This window comes from Anopheles maculipalpis, chromosome 3RL (assembly GCF_943734695.1).
Source record: "Anopheles maculipalpis chromosome 3RL, idAnoMacuDA_375_x, whole genome shotgun sequence".
NCBI lineage: Eukaryota > Metazoa > Arthropoda > Insecta > Diptera > Culicidae > Anopheles > Anopheles maculipalpis.
In genome coordinates, this window is record NC_064872.1 from 780265 (window position 1) to 796807 (window position 16543).

Sequence of the window (16543 nt, forward strand, 5' to 3'; positions counted from 1 at the left end):
GTTCGCATCGTCCCACTAAAGCATAGTCAAAATCCCAACCTGACATCAGTCGGCATCGCGTATGTTCCGCCCCAGGTGGAACGACCAGTGACCAGTGAACGTATTTGTAGTAAACTAGTAAAATTTGCATTATGTTACACTCACAAACTTATCTAACGAAGCAGCTCTCGTTGCTGAAAAAGTCCATCGAACGGTAACATTTCGTCCGCGGTTTCTTCGTTCAGTGCAAATAACATACAGTTCATAACACATTTAACCTTATACGGAAAACATTGTATCCTGCACTATATTGCGAAAAGCGGATCCAGATCCTTGTAGTTGTTCAATATTTGCACTTACACCCCAAAAAAACATGTTGTGTATATGACAACAACGTCCGCGCGTGTGTGTGTGTATGTGTATGTATTAAGTATTAAGTACGCAACCAAACCTAACGTGAAACTGAACGAGTAGTGTGTGTGGCAGCATGTTTGCAGTATGAATAAATATAAACTAAAGATAAGTCCTTCCCTAGCTTTGAGGGGTGTGTCGAAATCATCAGCACGCTTAGGTAAACACGTTTTAACGGGTATCGTTTTCTCACCATAGTACCATTGTACTACGTTACCGATTCACTTTCGCGCTATGAACGGTAGCTGGGGCGCTGTCAGGCAGGCCACCACGTACAAAAGGCCGAAGAATAGGTTCAATTTGGCCGTTTGGCGAGGCACCTTCTGCAGCGTACTTTCATTGCGAAACTGTCGCTCAATGGCGAACGCCTGCTTAAACGTTACCATGGGCAACAGAAACAGGAATGAGTATTTCATACCGAGCACCACAAAGATGACGTACGGTGTAAAGAGCAGCACGGCGTACAGTACGTACGAGCACGTTCGGCCAATCAGGATCGCCAGCGTAACGATCCCGACCCGTTTGTCCGATTCGGCGTCGCGTGTATTGTTGCTGTGCAGGATTGCTTCCGTGTTGAGCGCGAGCGGAATCGCGTACAGGAAGGTGGCCCATTCAATATATCCGGTTTGTGCCATGTACGAAAACAGCACCGAGATTGGACCGAAGATTACCAGAATGAGCACATCGCCGAGCGCAATATACTTAAGGCCAATTCCGCCGGTGTACAGGAAGCTGGAGGACAATCCACCGAAGTACACCAGTGCCAGATGTTCCAGCTTGGCCGGGGATAGATACACAAGGAACACGAATCCCACACATCCGGCGCCGTACAGCAACACGCCCAATGTGACAACCTGAAATTGATACAAATAGTTGATCACGTTTTTTCTCCACCTTCTCGATCATTTTGAATCGATTTTACCTCATCCTGACTAAGAATATGATCCACCAGCGTACGATCGTCCGCCTTGCGATCGTCGATACCCTTCACGAAGTCGAAATACGTGTTGACCACATTGCCAGCACAGTGGACGGTAACCACCGTTAGCACGGTACACAGGAAGGTGAATATGCCGAAGCTCTCGTACCCGTGCACACGTACCGCGAGTGTCGTGCCGAGCAGGGTGGGCATCAGGCTGGCCGACAGCGACCATGGTCGGAGAGCCGAAAGGTATGTTTTAAATTTCATTAATGGTGCTACAACGAAATGGAAACATCAGCGCGTACCGGAACCATCGATTTGTAAATCTACATACCTGTGACATGTGGCATTTCCTTTCGTCCGGGTGTATTAGTGGCGTTACGGGCACGCGCGGACGTATCAGAAAACGGATCATACTCTGGAGCGAACCTACGATCGTCCGATGCTGCCATTTTCGCCTGAAGCGCTTTGTTTATCTTCGCTTAGTTATTCAATTTCGAGAGTCCTACTTTGCCACACTCCCGTGTGTTTGTGTGTGTGTATGTGTCCCGAGTTACCACCGTACGAGTGGTCTAATTATAACCGGCGAACAGTGTGTTTTTCCGACTTTAAGTGCTGCTTTTCCTCTGGCCTGGCTCGATGTTACGAAGACTTGCATCTGCACATCGTCATGCCATACACCAGGCGGCGGAGATGCTTCGTCTCAGCACGTCAGTGCCGTCTGCCTATCCACTGGCCGCCGAACACTCCACGTCATGTGTGACTGTGTGTGGTTCACTGGAAAACCGATCACGTACAAGCTGTTTGCATCTTGCAATTATTTCCTGCCCCTACTCGGTGCTGTTGCCTGCTTTATCACGACACTGCCCTGGGTACGTTCGATACACGATTTACGCAAAAACAACTCCTTTTATCGATATGGTGTACCGCACACACACAGGGGTTTCACAGGACTTTAGGCACAACGGGCAACAGTGTCTGGTAATGGGCTGAACGGTGGCTGGCGAGCGGACAGACTTTCGCTTCGAAGTGGACTTTATGTGCCAGCTGTAATCGTTTCGTGGGATTACCTTCGTTATTACCGTGCGCCGGCCACGGTTTTGATTTTTGGAAACTTTTTTGCTCAAAAAATTGCTACTGCTGCTGGCCAAAACCTGACACTTCTCCCTCTTGTCACGTCATCCACTTTATGCATCGTGGGTTGGCGTATGGTCAGCTGCGTGGGCCATTATAAACACATGGACATTCAAAATTGTATATTTTTCATCATCAAAAAATAGTAGCAAGCTTTTTAGCACTCCAAACACAAACACTACAAGAAATAAAAATAAATAAATATTAACATGAAAGGTAACATCCCAGTGTGCTTTCATATTTTTGCTGAATAACGGGTAGGTAACGCCTGAGTAACGCCCTTGCCGAGCCAAGGCCGTGGAGTACAGCAAACAAGCATCTCGAGCAAATTATTTTGCTGGTGAATAATACTACTTCTAAGCTATAGATATGCTCATCCGCTTTATGGAATATAATTAGGGATAATTGTGTGGTCAATTGTTTTTTTTTATTTTAATCAAATATCTCTCGTACCACTCCCGATCCCGTGGGTAGCTAATTTAGTTGTTAACATTCCCATACAGCAGCATAAACAATTCAGCATAGCGTGTTTATGTGTGCGTGCGTGTTTGCTCGGCGTTTATGCTTTTGCCAGCGCTCTATCTAAGCCGGTGCATCATACACGTTTTCAGTGCGTTTCTGCTTCGGCGGTGGTACACTGCCAGTCCGTACAAGACGTTCTATTCGGACCGAACAGATAAAAACCCCGTCAAGATGTCGGGTACTATATTGGAGAATTTAAGTGGCAAAAAGTTAAGCATTTTAGTGGCATCGCTTTTGTTCCTACAGTTCCTCTGCTTCCTGCTGGGTGGTCTCATCGGTGAGTAATAAAGCGGAAACGGCGTCGTCTGATTCGTTCACCGACCCTCCCACCCACACATACACATGTAGATAGCAAAAAAAAATGCATCAAATTATCAATACCATGGGAAAAGGAGCAGTATTAGCTAAACGGGAAGGTGAACCCGTTTTTACCAAGGATATAAATACCGCAATTAATGGAGCAATATAAATCGATTACCGCGGCATCTGGCTGCAGATGAAGCACGGTGGGGGCGTGCAGTGATTTTCTTTGTTTATTTTATACCGCACATATCCCCTTTGAAGATGCCGCGCGCGCGTCTGCGTTCGACCGTTCGCTAGCATTCGCATTGCTACTGACTGTGTTGTTAAGTAAGATAATTTTTATTTTATTTTGTTTGCCTCTTTTTACACAGCACCGGTTCCGGCAAGTGTCCAGACAATTCTAGCCACCATTTGTAAGGATGTACCTGGTTCGCACAACGACACCTCCGTATGGCTCTATTCGCGGGGCGAAGATCGTTGCCAAAGTCTGGACCATTTCGATATCGAGAGTGACGACATGAAGATGGCCAACCAGATCGTGTTCGTCTTCCAAATGCCACTGCCTCGCGAGGGCCGCCAGCTAGACTACTCACGCTGGCAGCAGAACTTGATCGGCGTGCTGCAAACGGACATTGCGTACGATGCGAATGTGCTGCACAAACCGCACACCAAGATTACGATCGATGCACGGTTGGCGTACCGGAACAAGGGTGATACCGATCAGGACTGGAAGTATCTGGCATCGTCGCTTGAGGAGCGAGATCTCGACTGTACCGCCAACAATGTGACCGATGACTATCTGTACAACTGCAACACGATCCCACTGTTCGAACTGGGTTCGCTGCATCACGATTTCTATCTGTTAAACGTCCGTCTACCTGTGGATAGTGAGCGACGCATGAATCTGGACATTGGACACATTAAAGATTTGCACCTGTCCGTAATCTATCAGAACGGTGGCTTCACGAAGGTGTGGGTATCGCTGAAGACGGTTTTCCTGCCGTTCATCGTGCTCATCATGGCCTGGTTCTGGCAGCGTGTCCACCTGCTGCACCGTAAACCGGCACTGCTCGAAGAGATGCTGTTGGCGTTGGGTTGTGCGCTTACCTTTTTGAATCTGCCGTTCGAATACTTTACGCTGTTCTTCGACATGCCGTTTATGCTGCTGCTGAGCGACATACGTCAGGGAGTGTTTTACGCCACGCTGCTTTCGTTTTGGCTTATCTTTGCCGGAGAACACATGCTGGTGAGGAGGGATCTCATTGAGGAAAAAAACGTATGTTTTAGTGGTTATGAATTAATAATCCAAAAAATACTTACTCCCACAGATTCAAGAGACGGGCGAAAAATCGGGCGTCAAGACGTACTGGAAGCATTTGAGCGCGGTGGCCGTCGGCTGTGTGTCGCTCTTTCTATTCGATATGTGCGAACGTGGCGTACAGCTGCGGAATCCATTCTATTCGATTTGGGTTTCTAAAGTTGGTGCAAACGTTGCGGTAAGTAATACGCTTTTAGCTTGTTTGTTGAATTGAAGGTTTCATAAAGCGAACCCGTTTTCTTCTGTCTTCTTCCAGCTGGGTTTCATAATCTTGGCTGGCATATCGGCGGGATTGTACTTCTGCTTTCTTTGCTACATGATCTGGAAGGTGTTCTGCAATATCAATATCAAGCGCACATCACTCCCCTCCATGTCCTCCGCACGGCGGCTACACTACGAAGGCATTATTTATCGCTTCCAGTTCCTGATGTTGGCCACCCTGCTCTGTGCTGCTATGACCGTGATCGGTTTTATCATTGGGCAAGTTTCCGAGGGCCGCTGGAAGTGGGACGACAATATCGATCTCGAGTTTACGTCCGCTTTCTTCACTGGCGTATACGGCATGTGGAATATTTACATCTTTGCACTGATTGTACTGTACGCTCCGAGTCACAAAAAATGGCCCACCAACGAAACTACTGGTAAATAATGCCCCAGAGTACTATATCGGGTACGCAATAGCTAGATATGTAATCTTTCCATTCTTTTTAGAAAACATTATGAGCGAAGAGATCGAATTTAGCAATCTACCTTCGGATTCGAACCCTAGCGAAATTTCATCCCTCACACAGTTTGCTCGCAAAGCAGCGCAAGACTAAAGTGGCCGTTAAAGTCTCCTGGAAGAACCTTATCTAACATCCATTTTTAAAAGTTCAATTTTATCGATTTTTGTACACAAATGACCCGAATGACCACGAACAATGAGTGGGAGGAATCGGCATCGAACAGGGTCAATTCTCAACGTCACAGTATTAGCATCACAGTATCCCGGAATCATGTGTAAAGTGTGTATGTGTGTATAGAATAAGCAAAAGGGAAAAGCAAAACATAGTTACTCTGGTCTGTGTCTGTGCTTTTCCCGTGACTTCTCCGCTAGATTTTAGAGCGGCTTACCGCAAATCTTCTTTCTCATATTTAACATCTCTTGGTCTTATCTACGGTAGCGAATAAATTGTGGAAACTTTTTTTGTGTAATATGTTTGTCTAATGTTCGCTTGCATTTAGGTGGAAAGAAACTTTGCGTGGATTTTCTGTTATTGTAAGAAAATATATTTTGTTCCTTGTTATATTACATTACTTAACATAATTTGGACATGTTGTACGATGTTGATTTGCATCATGCGGTGTAGTCCCCTTAACGCTGGTTTTTCGTTCTGTTACCATGGTTGTTCTATTGAGATACACGTTCTTTTAAAAACCGAAAATATGCTTTCCTTAACCACTCTAAAAAATTAACAGATTCGACAATTAAACAGAGGCGTCTGCCCTAGTGTTTTTGGCGATTTAACACGGCCTAAAACCGTTCGGGCCATCTAAGTTACCATCCTCGCCAAAATGTAATTGGCACGACTCTAAAGCTCTAATACAATCATAAATTTTGTATGCTTTCCCGGACTGGATACAGCCTTCATTTTTAAGATTCTTATCTCCGGCCGACGAACCTTTCCCGAATTTGTTCGGAATAAAATTAATTTACAATACAGGGTTTCGATCCGTATAATGGAATTTTACCGTCACTTAGGAGAATATTTCAAATGAATATTTGAATACTGCAAGCCCGTTATGAAATGTTGTTTCAGAGATTCAAAACCTCTATAAAGAAACGAAACACAATTGCACCTTGACTGAGAAATTTTTTAATCATTCATGATTTAAAGAAGAAATAATTAGACCAACTTTTGCTACTATTTTTTGCGTTAAATCCGTTCAATTTTCTGATACGGTGTGCTGATGTAAACAACCTATTGAAGACCCCTAGTTTGATGTAATTTATCGAGTTTAATGTAAGATTCCACTATATGATTGTAAAATAGCGTAATAGAAGCTTGTAATATTGCACTGAGTGATTTAAAAGTTCTAATGTATGGATCGCAACCCTGTAAAAACAATACGACTTAATCTGTGTCTGTGTGCGCACAGTGAGTAAAATTTCCACTAAGAAAAATTATTCGAGAGCATACATACGGTTTGGCGGATAGTTTTGTGCCGGCAAAAAATATGCACAAAATGAGGCGTATTCGTATAATACAATAATCTTATTCCTCTTGGGAAGGGATTACCTACTGTAAGTAGTAAATAAAAAATAATTCATCAACAACCATCTTGAATGTTCTTTTCTTCCTCTTGTAAGCACCATCGTGTTGCCATGGAGAGATTCGCTCTACATCTTCGCGGGCCACTAGTTAATAACATAACGTAAAGAAGCCACGGGAATTATCTCATTCTGTGAGTGAGTTAGTGTTAATACTTTTGCTTTGATCGCTTAAATCCAATTAAAAATATCCAAGGTTTACCTGGAATATCGTCGCCCCAGCGGTGAAGATCCGTTTTCAATCACGTCTTGTTGCTGCTACTATTGCTCATGGTAACGTTCGTAATGTCTTTCACAATCATCTCGGCCACCTGCCAGGCCAACTCTTCCTGTGCCTTGTCTTCTGGCAAATTGACAAGTTTGCGAACGGCTTTCTTGATTCGATTACGGCTCCAACGGTCATCTCCGGACGGTGGTTCTGCAATATCGAAATCTCGCTCGTACCGTCCCAGTGCATCGATCCGCCCGAACGTTAGACCTGCCACAGGGGACGAGCGCCGTCGCCACAGCATATCTGGATTGTACAGTTGGCGGGAATCGATCTGCATGATATCACCACCACCGGCAACACTGCCACCGCCTCCCGTTCCACCGCCTGTCGGACCATTGCTGGCGGCCGCTAGTGCAACGGCTACCAGGTGCTTTCGATTACGCTGGTAGTTTGTGTCGGACATGGCTAGCAGTGTGTTTTGGGAGGAAATAAACGAAACCGTGTTTCCACGCCTACCACCACCACCACCACCTGCACTGCAATCGCTAGTTACGTCGGAAAGCGTTTTGCGATGCCCACGTCGACCTGCACCACCAGCATTGGGAAGTCTTTCTGTCCCACGACCAGCGTCATTCGCACTCGTCTTCACCTTTCCGAGCAACTCGCTAATAAACCGGCAATAGAGCGGAGATTTGATAAATCCCGCAAAATACCGTTGCTCAAGAAAGTGTTCTATTATTCGAACCGGAAGCTCGAAACATTCGGCCACGATGATTGGATCCGGCGAGCAAATATGCTCCTCTAGCAGAAAGCGTATCTTATCGCTTAGCCCAAGCGTACTGGTGGCCTGCAGGGAGAAATATTTCTCATACAGCACGACTGCATCCTTCTGCGCTTGGATTTGATCCTCCACCGAACGTTTGAAATGTACTGCTCCGACGTAGAACTCCAAATAGTGGCGTTTACCCTGCTGTTCCAGGTGCTCCATAAAGAAGAACAGCGCCATTTCACTGGCCAAAATGTCGCGAAGCGTAAGGTTATCGCTCGTCAGCACCTCGAGTGTGTACTTGCAGTAGAAGGAACTCTCCAGGAAAGGGTTTAGATAAGTTTGCTCCAACATTTCTAACAGGTGGTTTTGTGCTTCGTTGAAGATAGTCTCACTGCACGTCCCACTGCTGCCAGCAAGACCGAGCGAGATATTGGACAGTATGGTGGCCGGCATTTCGATGTAGTGTGGCGAATTTGTGACCAAATACTTTCTGTAGATTCTTACCGCATCCGAGTTGATGAGCGAGTTAAATGGCCGCATAGGCTTTGCCGTAGCAACCGTCACTTCCATCGCTGTTCCTTTGCCTGCTTCACAGATTTGTGTTTTTTCATCGTCAGTCAATGACTGCCGCATGATCGTTATATCACAGACTTCCATATGCTTGTCTTTTGGTTCTTTGCCTACCGCTTCTTCGTCTTCATGCAGCGAACCCGCTGGCTCAGAACCATCTTCCTTAATGTCCACTTCCTCCAGCACTTCCAGTGGAGTGGGCGGCGGTATCGGTGTACAGCTTTGTGACGTTCGCGAATCCAGCTCACGCCCATCGTCGGCCGATTGTGAGTCTTCGAAGGCATTTTCGGAGAAAGAATTCGTCGATAACGAATCACAATCTATGCTGAAGTACGATAAACTATCGTACCCGTCGGAAGAGACACTACGATGCAACCTCCCGTGAGCATGGCCACCGGAACCACCCACCGACGATCTTAATACTCCTCCCCGCACACTTTCGGAAGCAGCTGCCTTGAAGCTTTCTACTTCTAGCCAAAATTTAATCAACGAAAGAGCATTTTTCGATTCTAAAAATTGCACAAAGTAGCAGATGCAGCTCTGCTCTGCCAGAATGTCAATCATACGGCGCGAAAGTTTTGAAACACGAACAGAAACAGTATCTGCAAAGGAGTTCGTCATCAATTATTAGCGCTGCTCCCGGGGTAAGCACCGTGTTTCTATAGGACCTACTTCTCTCCTATGCCTACCTTTTCGTTCGAAGCAATACCGTTCTGCTTGTCTTAACGCTTCTTCGTCATTTTCAGGTGCTTTTGTACCATCGATGACATCATCCGATGTTCTGAGTGATGATGGATCCGTCGTTGGATCATTGTTTAGTATCGATGATGGTGAATACTCACTGTTGCTGCCGGTTGTGATAGATTTTCTTCGACCTGTGCAAGGAAAGCGAACGTGCACTATCATTATCGTCAGTCAGAGGTTTATGAGCTAGCTAAGTAAGTCCCCGCCCTGCCTAGCCCGGAGGGGAAATCAAACGAGATGGAACATAAGTAGCAACAACAATCCGCACCCTTCCTTTCACTCGAATCTATAACCTCCCCCTACAGCAACTACACTGGTGGAGAAAGTTTGATCGTTGGAAAGCGTTGCGCTGCTACAGACAGACCTTATCCTCCTTTCCACTGTTCCCGATATCACCCAGGCCCTAGGCCCTAACCAATGCGCGGATCTACTTGCAACAGCGAAAGTAGTACGGCATAGCTTGGACTGGTATGTCGCACTTGCTTGCACAAACCATCAACACAAACCTGTTTTTTTTAGAAACTGCAACATTCTGGTCGATTTCCAGCACACCAGCGGGAGGTAATACTACACTTGTAGATGCAAACAGCTTCAATCACTTGGGCCTGGGCTTATTTGCCAAACATTATGCTCCGTTGTTCTTGTGTTCAATTTTTAATCTCCGCAGTTGATCTGTTGTCGATATCGGACATGGTTAGGGCTGCACTGTTGCGCTGAAGCAGCGATGAAACGCAAGCAAAAATGAAAATAAAGAAATGTCAAACGTCATCGCGGGTTGACGCAGTCTGTCAATCTCCGTCAAACTGTCACATTTGGTAGGAAGAGCGAAAACGTAAACAAACACCTTTTCCATTGCTGGGTACTATACGATCGTACCAAAAATGTTGTGCAATCGGTTGCTCAACGTTGCGATTGTACTGCACAGAGTGCGCTTTCCTAGTGTTCTACCATCCTGCCGAAATGTGCATAACTCCGATGGAACGATCAGCGAAAAACGGATACGCAACATCGGCATCCTGGCGCATATCGATGCCGGAAAAACGACTACAACGGAACGAATGCTGTACTATTCCGGGCGTACGGAAATGTTGGGCGAGGTAATGCTGGGCAACACGGTTACGGACTTTTTGCAGCAGGAACGTGAACGAGGCATTACGATATGTAGCGCTGCCGTTAGCTTTAACTGGAAGGAGCATCGTATCAATCTGCTCGACACGCCTGGTCATATCGATTTTACGATGGAAGTGGAACAATCACTCGGCGCAGTTGACGGTACCGTGGTCATCCTAGACGGGTCTGCCGGTGTGGAAGCACAAACCGTTACTGTGTGGAGTCAGGCCGATCGACACCGGTTGCCGCGTTTAGTGTTTGTAAATAAAATGGACAAAGAAGCAGCCGATTTCGACGCTTGTTTGGTAGATTTAAAGCAACAGCTATCAACTGTACCATTGCCACTTCAGGTGCCCATAAAAGAGAAAGGAAAATTGGTGGGTAAGAATGATTTAGTGGTAAAGATTTGCTCAGGAGTGGTACGAAAATTAACACATATTTTCTTTTACAGGTGTAATTGACTTGCTTTCCTCGACTCAGATAATCTGGGACGGACAAAATAAAGGCCGATCGTACAAAGCAATTCCAATAGCCAATGAAGAACTGCATGATGAAGTTCAGGAGAAGCTGTACGTGTTGATTGACCTGCTTTCGGGACTGGACGATAATCTTGCTCAGGCCATCATTGAGGCGAACAGTTTCGAAAACGTGAAACTAAATCTCGTACTAGATGCCATACGCAATTGCACGTTGAAGCAGCAGATTGTGCCCGTCCTGCTGGGATCTTCGTACAAGAATGTTGGAGTGCAACTGCTGATGGACAGCGTGTTGAACTTTTTACCTGCCCCTTGTGAACGAAACCAGATATATGACTGCTTTGGGTATGCGCCAAATTTTGTTCCACAGAAAGACATCTAAAGTAATTCTTTCATCCGTCTTTCAGGACTGATTTTGTTGGGAAGGTGTTCAAAGTTACGCACGACAAGCAGCGTGGTCCAATTACCATGATCCGCGCTTTTCGAGGCACAGTAAAGAAAGGATCCAGGTTTATCACCGCTACTGGTGGTTCCGAGACGATACAACGCATATATGAACCGCTGGCCGATGAGTACCGCGAAATTGATTCGTTTGGTGCAGGTAACATAGGACTTTGCGCTGGACCCAAAGCGACAGTTACGGGCGATTTGGTGGTGGCAAATGCGGCCTCTTTAAAAAAGGCCTTAAAACGACTCTCCATAGCTAGTGAAGATGCTAAAGAGGAAGAGTCTTCCGATGGCGAGCTTTTGCTTGCATCAAAGTTGGGTTTGCAAACGAACATACCGGATGCAGTTTACTTTTGCTCGATTGAACCACCGTCTTCTGGACAGCAAACTGCGCTAGATAATGCATTACGCGAAATTCAACGTGAAGATCCAAGTCTTCGAGTGCGATACGACGAAGCAACCGGACAAACTGTGCTCGGTGGCATGGGACAGCTGCATTTGGAAATAGTAAAATCTCGCATTTTTACTGAGTACAGGATCGATGCAGATTTGGGTCCGCTTCAAATTGCCTATAAGGAAACACTCGAAGAACCGAGTCGAGGACAGTGGACGGCGGAAAAGGAAATAGCCGGTAGCAAACAATCCGTGCACATGGATATGACGATTTTTCCCAATGAAGCCGGGGAAGGTAATGCAGAGCGTATTGTGCTGGATAATTCTGCTGATGCGCAAGAAACGCTAAAGCTGGTGCGTCCAAGACAAATGGCATTTTTCCGCAAAGGAGCAATTGGTGCTCTACAGCGAGGTCCAAAGCTTGGTGGACAATTGGCAAACTGTACTGTTAAGTTACATGCGCTCACAATCGGCCGAGGTACTGCTGACCCTTTCATAATGGCCGCTGCTGCCCAATGCATAGGAAATATACTAACGAATGCACGCTGTCGTTTGCTGGAACCGGACATGTTTGTGGAGATTGTGACACCGAGCGAGTATCTACCGCCTATCCTAGCCGACTTGAGCCGACGAAGGGCACGTATAGAAGATGTTGCCCCACGTGGTTCGGCAAATAAGGTGTTGAAAGTTATCGCACCTCTGGCAGAATTGGGCGACTATTCGACTGTACTGCGGACGATCAGTTCCGGCACAGCAAGCGTATCGATGGAACCGAGCGGCCATTCCCTTATGAACGAATCGGACGAAGCGTCGGCAATGCGGCGATCATTGGGTTTGGAGTAGGTCAAATAAATAGTTGTAAATAAGCACATACTGGTAGACAACGTTTTATTGATTTTAAGTTAAAATTTACAACGAAAGCACATGACTACTTAAACGACCTCCGAACAGCTGTTGTCTCTCCTCTTCAGGCATGCTCCATTTTTACCTCTAGTTTTTCGCGTTCCTTTTCGGTACCCTCGTATATAGCTTGCTGTTGCAGTGCCTGTTGCAGCTGACCAGCATCAAACTTTTGCTTAGACCAATTGTATCGACACGGAAACCAATAGCCTAACGTCGTTGCCATGAACGTGCCAAACCCGATGTGAGTAGATAGCTGTGGACGGGAGGTTTTGAGAAATGCCAAAAATCCAACCCCCATGCCGATACTGATTCCGTAGAGAAAGCTGTTCCGGAAGCACGGGATTGTGCTCACATCTCGCCCAAAAATGATCACAGACTGGAATGAAAATTATTTACACGTGCATTTTGTTTAAAATCGACAGGCAACAGCAAGTTCCCATTGCGCTTCTAATTACCCGCTCCGATAGTGGATCTACATCGACATCTTCGGAATGTATCCGGCTTTCACTCATTGCTGCTGGTTTTTTCTATTTGTTTCGAAGCAAAATACTTATTCTATAATTTTTGTAGCATGAATCAAAACAAATTGCTGTTATGAAATCAATTTGACATCCAGCACCCCAGTCCTGCTGTCACTTGGACGCTTTTGACAGCACGCGCATCACGATGCAACCTCTCTATCGCGGTCAGTTCGATGTGTGCGCTGCTGAGAATAAAATTATCTTCAATCGCCAGAAGCATCATCCTCCGGCCAAGAAGTTGAAACGTCGTCGAGCAAGTGAATATCGTGTATGCAATTGGTAGTGAAAATCGCGCAGAACAGTGTGAAAAGAGTTCGCATTTCATTCTTCTGACCTGAAGTATGTGCTCTTTCGCGTATGTGATAACACAGAAACCGGAGAAGCGCTGAATTGTACGTAGTGTGTGCATGTGATTAGGCTTTTTGTGTGCTCTGTGGTCCTCGTCGTGCTTTGCATTAATTACGCGTGCAAGTAAGCTCGTTGAAGGCCAATCTCAACGTTTCTGTAAACCAGCAAGCCAGCGTAGTATTGCCTGCTGGGGGCCTTTATACTACCAAGACCAAGCGCTAAGCTGGTACACTGCAGCATCATGAGCGGCATGTGTTCATCTCCGGTTCGGAGCTGGTGAAATCCTAGCGCGTGGCTAGTGAAAAACGGTGTGGAAGATGCGGCCAACTTGAGGAAAATAACGCAGACAATGCAGCAAGCAATATACTAAATGCCATATTTTACCGAAAAGGTAAGTTTACCCCTTTTTTAGCCAGTCTTGTCTCATGCATGTGATCTGCGATAGAACGGGTGTCTGGCGTCTGTAAAGAATGGAGAAAGATTTTTCGGGATGTAAAGGGACATATTTTTTACCTTCCTTCGTATTGCGCTCGATTTCGATGCGGTTGTCAGTGGTGTTTTTTCGTTCGTCGTGGCTGTATCACCTTCCGTTGTTTCGATGGATAACAACGGGTGTTAAGGAAGTGATGGTAGAAGAGTAAGAGGTAGCACAGATCAGAAGGGTGGCAGCAACGAGTTGATGTAACGAATGTCACGCACACTGGTAAATCATTGGCGGAATCGCACACGCACACTAGCAAACCGGACCGTCGTGTACGTACACGGGCTAGTTACCATCTGATGCAAGCAAAATAAAAGAACAAGAAAAATGACTTTCACGCGCCATTTTGTTTTTTCCCGGTTTTGCGGCGCGCAAGGTAGCAGCAACTTTTATGCCGTTCGCGACCGACTCAAATCGCGGATGCATGCGTAATAGATAGAAAGATAATAATAGTCATAATGAGCCAAAAGGAAGCCATCGGGAGTGAAAAACTGGATGCTACGAATGTGCGAAGGGAAACGTATAGGAGGAGGGGAAAGGGTGTATTATTTTGCCGCATCTCATCATTGGCCCTCAATAGCCCTGCTGCTGTTGTGCACGAAGAGAATATACTGCAGGAATTAGCCTACAGCAAGCAGCGCACTCTTTGATCAACAATTTCTTGCCCAAAGCGATAGTGCAATGTTGGTAGTGTGTATGTGGGTATATATGTGTGTACGTACATCCAAAACAGAACTCAAGTAGAATCAGCCGTGTAGAAAAGTGTATCGCCGTATTTGGCTTTTTCTTCAGCGCTTCAGCTTGTGGCGGATTACATTCCGATAACCGTCAACTGCTGAGGGCCGTCTTGTTATGTAAATTAGACCCTACTGTGGTGCGAAATGGACAAAGCGCTATACTCTTGCGCCCCGCGAAATATACACGAGATTAGGAGAAGGGACCGGATGATCCCTTTTTGTAAACAAAAGTAGGCCATTTGTGTAGGAGATCATCAGTCTTGAAGTGAAGAATTTGCACAGGAAAAAAATTGCACTTGTTTGCTTTTTCGCGACATCATCGGGCAAGCAAGAGGTGTGTGTTGCCTGTCGCTCGTCCGCCGCCACCGTGGCAAACGAGCAACATTATTAGGCAGCGCCGCCACCCTAGAATGTGTGTGATTAGATACTCGATCATTTGTGTAAACGGCAGAGTGTGGTGTGTGCCACATGAATGTAGTTTCTGCTGATAAAACGTGAACAGCTCTACTAGAAACGTTGCCCCAAGTGTAAAATGTGCTTGCCAATCTAGTCACGATGTTTTTGCGTAAAGTTTCCACAGTATAATGGGAAAAGTGATCAAAGTCAGCAGGAGGTAGCATGATGACATGTGTATCGATATGGGCTTTAGTTGAGTCACTTAAGCAAAAGAAATTAAAAGCGGAAAAAGTTGACACCGAGCATGATTGCATGCGTGTGGGGTGTGTGTATGTGTGTGTGTATCGGTCGAAATTGTCAAATGGATATATTTTTATAACACCGGGTTTGAGAGCGTCAAATCAGGCCCAAAATAGGGTTGAGGATTAAGAAACAATAAAAGACCGCTCAGTAGATGATAATAGCATTATTACAATGCAAAATAGATAAGTTTTTTTGGTGGAGTTATTCGAAAAAACTTCTGCACCAAAGTAGTGAAGAAATGTAGTTTTCGTTCGATTCAAAGCATGCTATAACCGGACGTCAGTGTAAATATGGCGTTACTGACAGTTCGCACTGCTCCCTCGTACTTCGTATCGCTGTGTGCGTGTGTGACGGCGCACCCCGCGCTTGAGCGTGTGTGTGTGTGTTAGTGCAATCTAGCAAACGCACAGCCAATTCGCTCCCGCTCTCTGCTCGCTTGCTGCTGCTGGCCTTCGTTCGTTGTCATCTTTTCCGCAGTCGTCATTCGACGTGAAAAGAAAAGAGTGGCAAATCCGAGAGTGGCAGCTTTTTCATCCGGCTCTGTTGTCCGTTTAATCGAGACGCGTCGCGAAGAAGAAAAGTCCCATTTTGTGTTTGGTCCCCGGGCCGTGCCACCGGTTATTGTAGTTGGGATGGTTGAGGACAGCTTTTCGAAATAGTGCTTGGATTTTGAATGCGTGACTTTCATTGTGCTGTGACTCCAGCATTATAGTGAGTGTCTGCTTAGCGTTCACATTCGTTCACTGCGTCGTGTATTTCACACAGGTGAGCCTTCCCCCACTCCTGTGCGTGTGTGTGTGTGTGTGTGTGTGTGTGTGTGTGTGTGTGTGTGTGTGTGTGTGTGTGTATGAAGAGTAGGATTCGAAGGGTTTGTTGAAAAGCCTCTTTTAACGCACTTTGTGACACCCAGAGTTGTGTGTACGTTCGTCGGATGAGCGTGATTACCTTCATCTCCACGATAAACGTGTAATAGATTCGTCCTATTTAAACGCATCCCGTGTCTATCGATACCGAATTGAGCGTGTGCAGCCACTTGGTGGAAGTTGAAATGTGCGTGAAAATGATATTACCACCGCAAAGGCATACACCCCCACAATTTCACCCCCCCCCCCCCCCCTCCCCTCGTCAACACGGCCATGGACATTTTAATAGATTTTATTAGGCGCATATATTCCGTATTCCATTTTTGCGACTTGAATTCGCTACTCAGCTCCCACCCCCCACTACTTCTACT

The 16543-nt window shown here is 46.0% G+C and overlaps 5 protein-coding genes across 5 annotated transcripts in view; 2 read left to right on the forward strand and 3 right to left on the reverse strand.

Moving 5' to 3' along the window:
• LOC126564211 (A-kinase anchor protein 10, mitochondrial) overlaps positions 1-9821 on the reverse strand; it is a 131647-nt gene extending 121826 nt beyond the window's left edge. The window contains exons 1-3 of the mRNA XM_050221191.1: positions 9701-9821; positions 9140-9325; positions 7103-9052 (exon numbers count right to left, since the gene is read on the reverse strand). Of these exons, the coding sequence (XP_050077148.1) occupies positions 7143-9052; positions 9140-9325; positions 9701-9725 (2121 nt within the window). The 5' untranslated portion in view covers positions 9726-9821 and the 3' untranslated portion in view covers positions 7103-7142. The remainder of the gene's footprint in view (positions 1-7102; positions 9053-9139; positions 9326-9700) is intronic.
• Positions 612-1808, reverse strand: LOC126564982 (ubiA prenyltransferase domain-containing protein 1 homolog). The gene is made up of 3 exons (XM_050222115.1): positions 1647-1808; positions 1313-1587; positions 612-1244 (listed from the first exon to the last, which is right to left on the reverse strand). Exons 1-3 carry the CDS (start codon positions 1762-1764, stop codon positions 612-614), a joined length of 1026 nt encoding a protein of 341 aa, XP_050078072.1. The 5' UTR covers positions 1765-1808.
• On the forward strand, positions 3131-5415 carry LOC126564460 (protein wntless). Its single transcript, XM_050221523.1, has 5 exons — positions 3131-3245; positions 3643-4517; positions 4600-4767; positions 4846-5230; positions 5301-5415. The coding sequence occupies exons 1-5, from the start codon at positions 3140-3142 to the stop codon at positions 5405-5407; spliced, it is 1641 nt and encodes a 546-aa protein (XP_050077480.1). The 5' UTR covers positions 3131-3139; the 3' UTR covers positions 5408-5415.
• Positions 9822-10075: 254 nt separating the features above from the next.
• On the forward strand, positions 10076-12468 carry LOC126564168 (ribosome-releasing factor 2, mitochondrial). Its single transcript, XM_050221127.1, has 3 exons — positions 10076-10685; positions 10756-11125; positions 11188-12468. The coding sequence occupies exons 1-3, from the start codon at positions 10076-10078 to the stop codon at positions 12461-12463; spliced, it is 2256 nt and encodes a 751-aa protein (XP_050077084.1). The 3' UTR covers positions 12464-12468.
• Positions 12469-12587: 119 nt separating this feature from the next.
• LOC126565634 (cytochrome c oxidase assembly protein COX20, mitochondrial) lies at positions 12588-13041 on the reverse strand. Its single transcript, XM_050222831.1, has 2 exons — positions 12979-13041; positions 12588-12899 (listed from the first exon to the last, which is right to left on the reverse strand). Exons 1-2 carry the CDS (start codon positions 13033-13035, stop codon positions 12588-12590), a joined length of 369 nt encoding a protein of 122 aa, XP_050078788.1. The 5' UTR covers positions 13036-13041.
• Between the last annotated feature and the right edge of the window lie 3502 nt (positions 13042-16543).

Bases quoted from the DNA above. Each gene is read 5' to 3' on its own strand.
- LOC126564982 (XM_050222115.1), bottom strand. From the start codon at position 1,764: ATGGCAGCATCGGACGATCGTAGGTTCGCTCCAGAGTATGATCCGTTT. The intron at 1,588-1,646 runs GTATGTAGATTT...ATTTCGTTGTAG, and splicing joins GGAAATGCCACATGTCACAG to CACCATTAATGAAATTTAAA. The intron at 1,245-1,312 runs GTAAAATCGATT...TATCAATTTCAG, and splicing joins ATATTCTTAGTCAGGATGAG to GTTGTCACATTGGGCGTGTT.
- LOC126564168 (XM_050221127.1), top strand. From the start codon at position 10,076: ATGTTGTGCAATCGGTTGCTCAACGTTGCGATTGTACTGCACAGAGTG. The intron at 10,686-10,755 runs GTAAGAATGATT...TTTCTTTTACAG, and splicing joins AGAGAAAGGAAAATTGGTGG to GTGTAATTGACTTGCTTTCC. The intron at 11,126-11,187 runs GTATGCGCCAAA...TCCGTCTTTCAG, and splicing joins CAGATATATGACTGCTTTGG to GACTGATTTTGTTGGGAAGG.
- LOC126565634 (XM_050222831.1), bottom strand. From the start codon at position 13,035: ATGAGTGAAAGCCGGATACATTCCGAAGATGTCGATGTAGATCCACTA. The intron at 12,900-12,978 runs GTAATTAGAAGC...TTTTCATTCCAG, and splicing joins TAGATCCACTATCGGAGCGG to TCTGTGATCATTTTTGGGCG.
- LOC126564460 (XM_050221523.1), top strand. From the start codon at position 3,140: ATGTCGGGTACTATATTGGAGAATTTAAGTGGCAAAAAGTTAAGCATT. The intron at 4,768-4,845 runs GTAAGTAATACG...GTCTTCTTCCAG, and splicing joins AAGTTGGTGCAAACGTTGCG to CTGGGTTTCATAATCTTGGC. The intron at 5,231-5,300 runs GTAAATAATGCC...CATTCTTTTTAG, and splicing joins GCCCACCAACGAAACTACTG to AAAACATTATGAGCGAAGAG.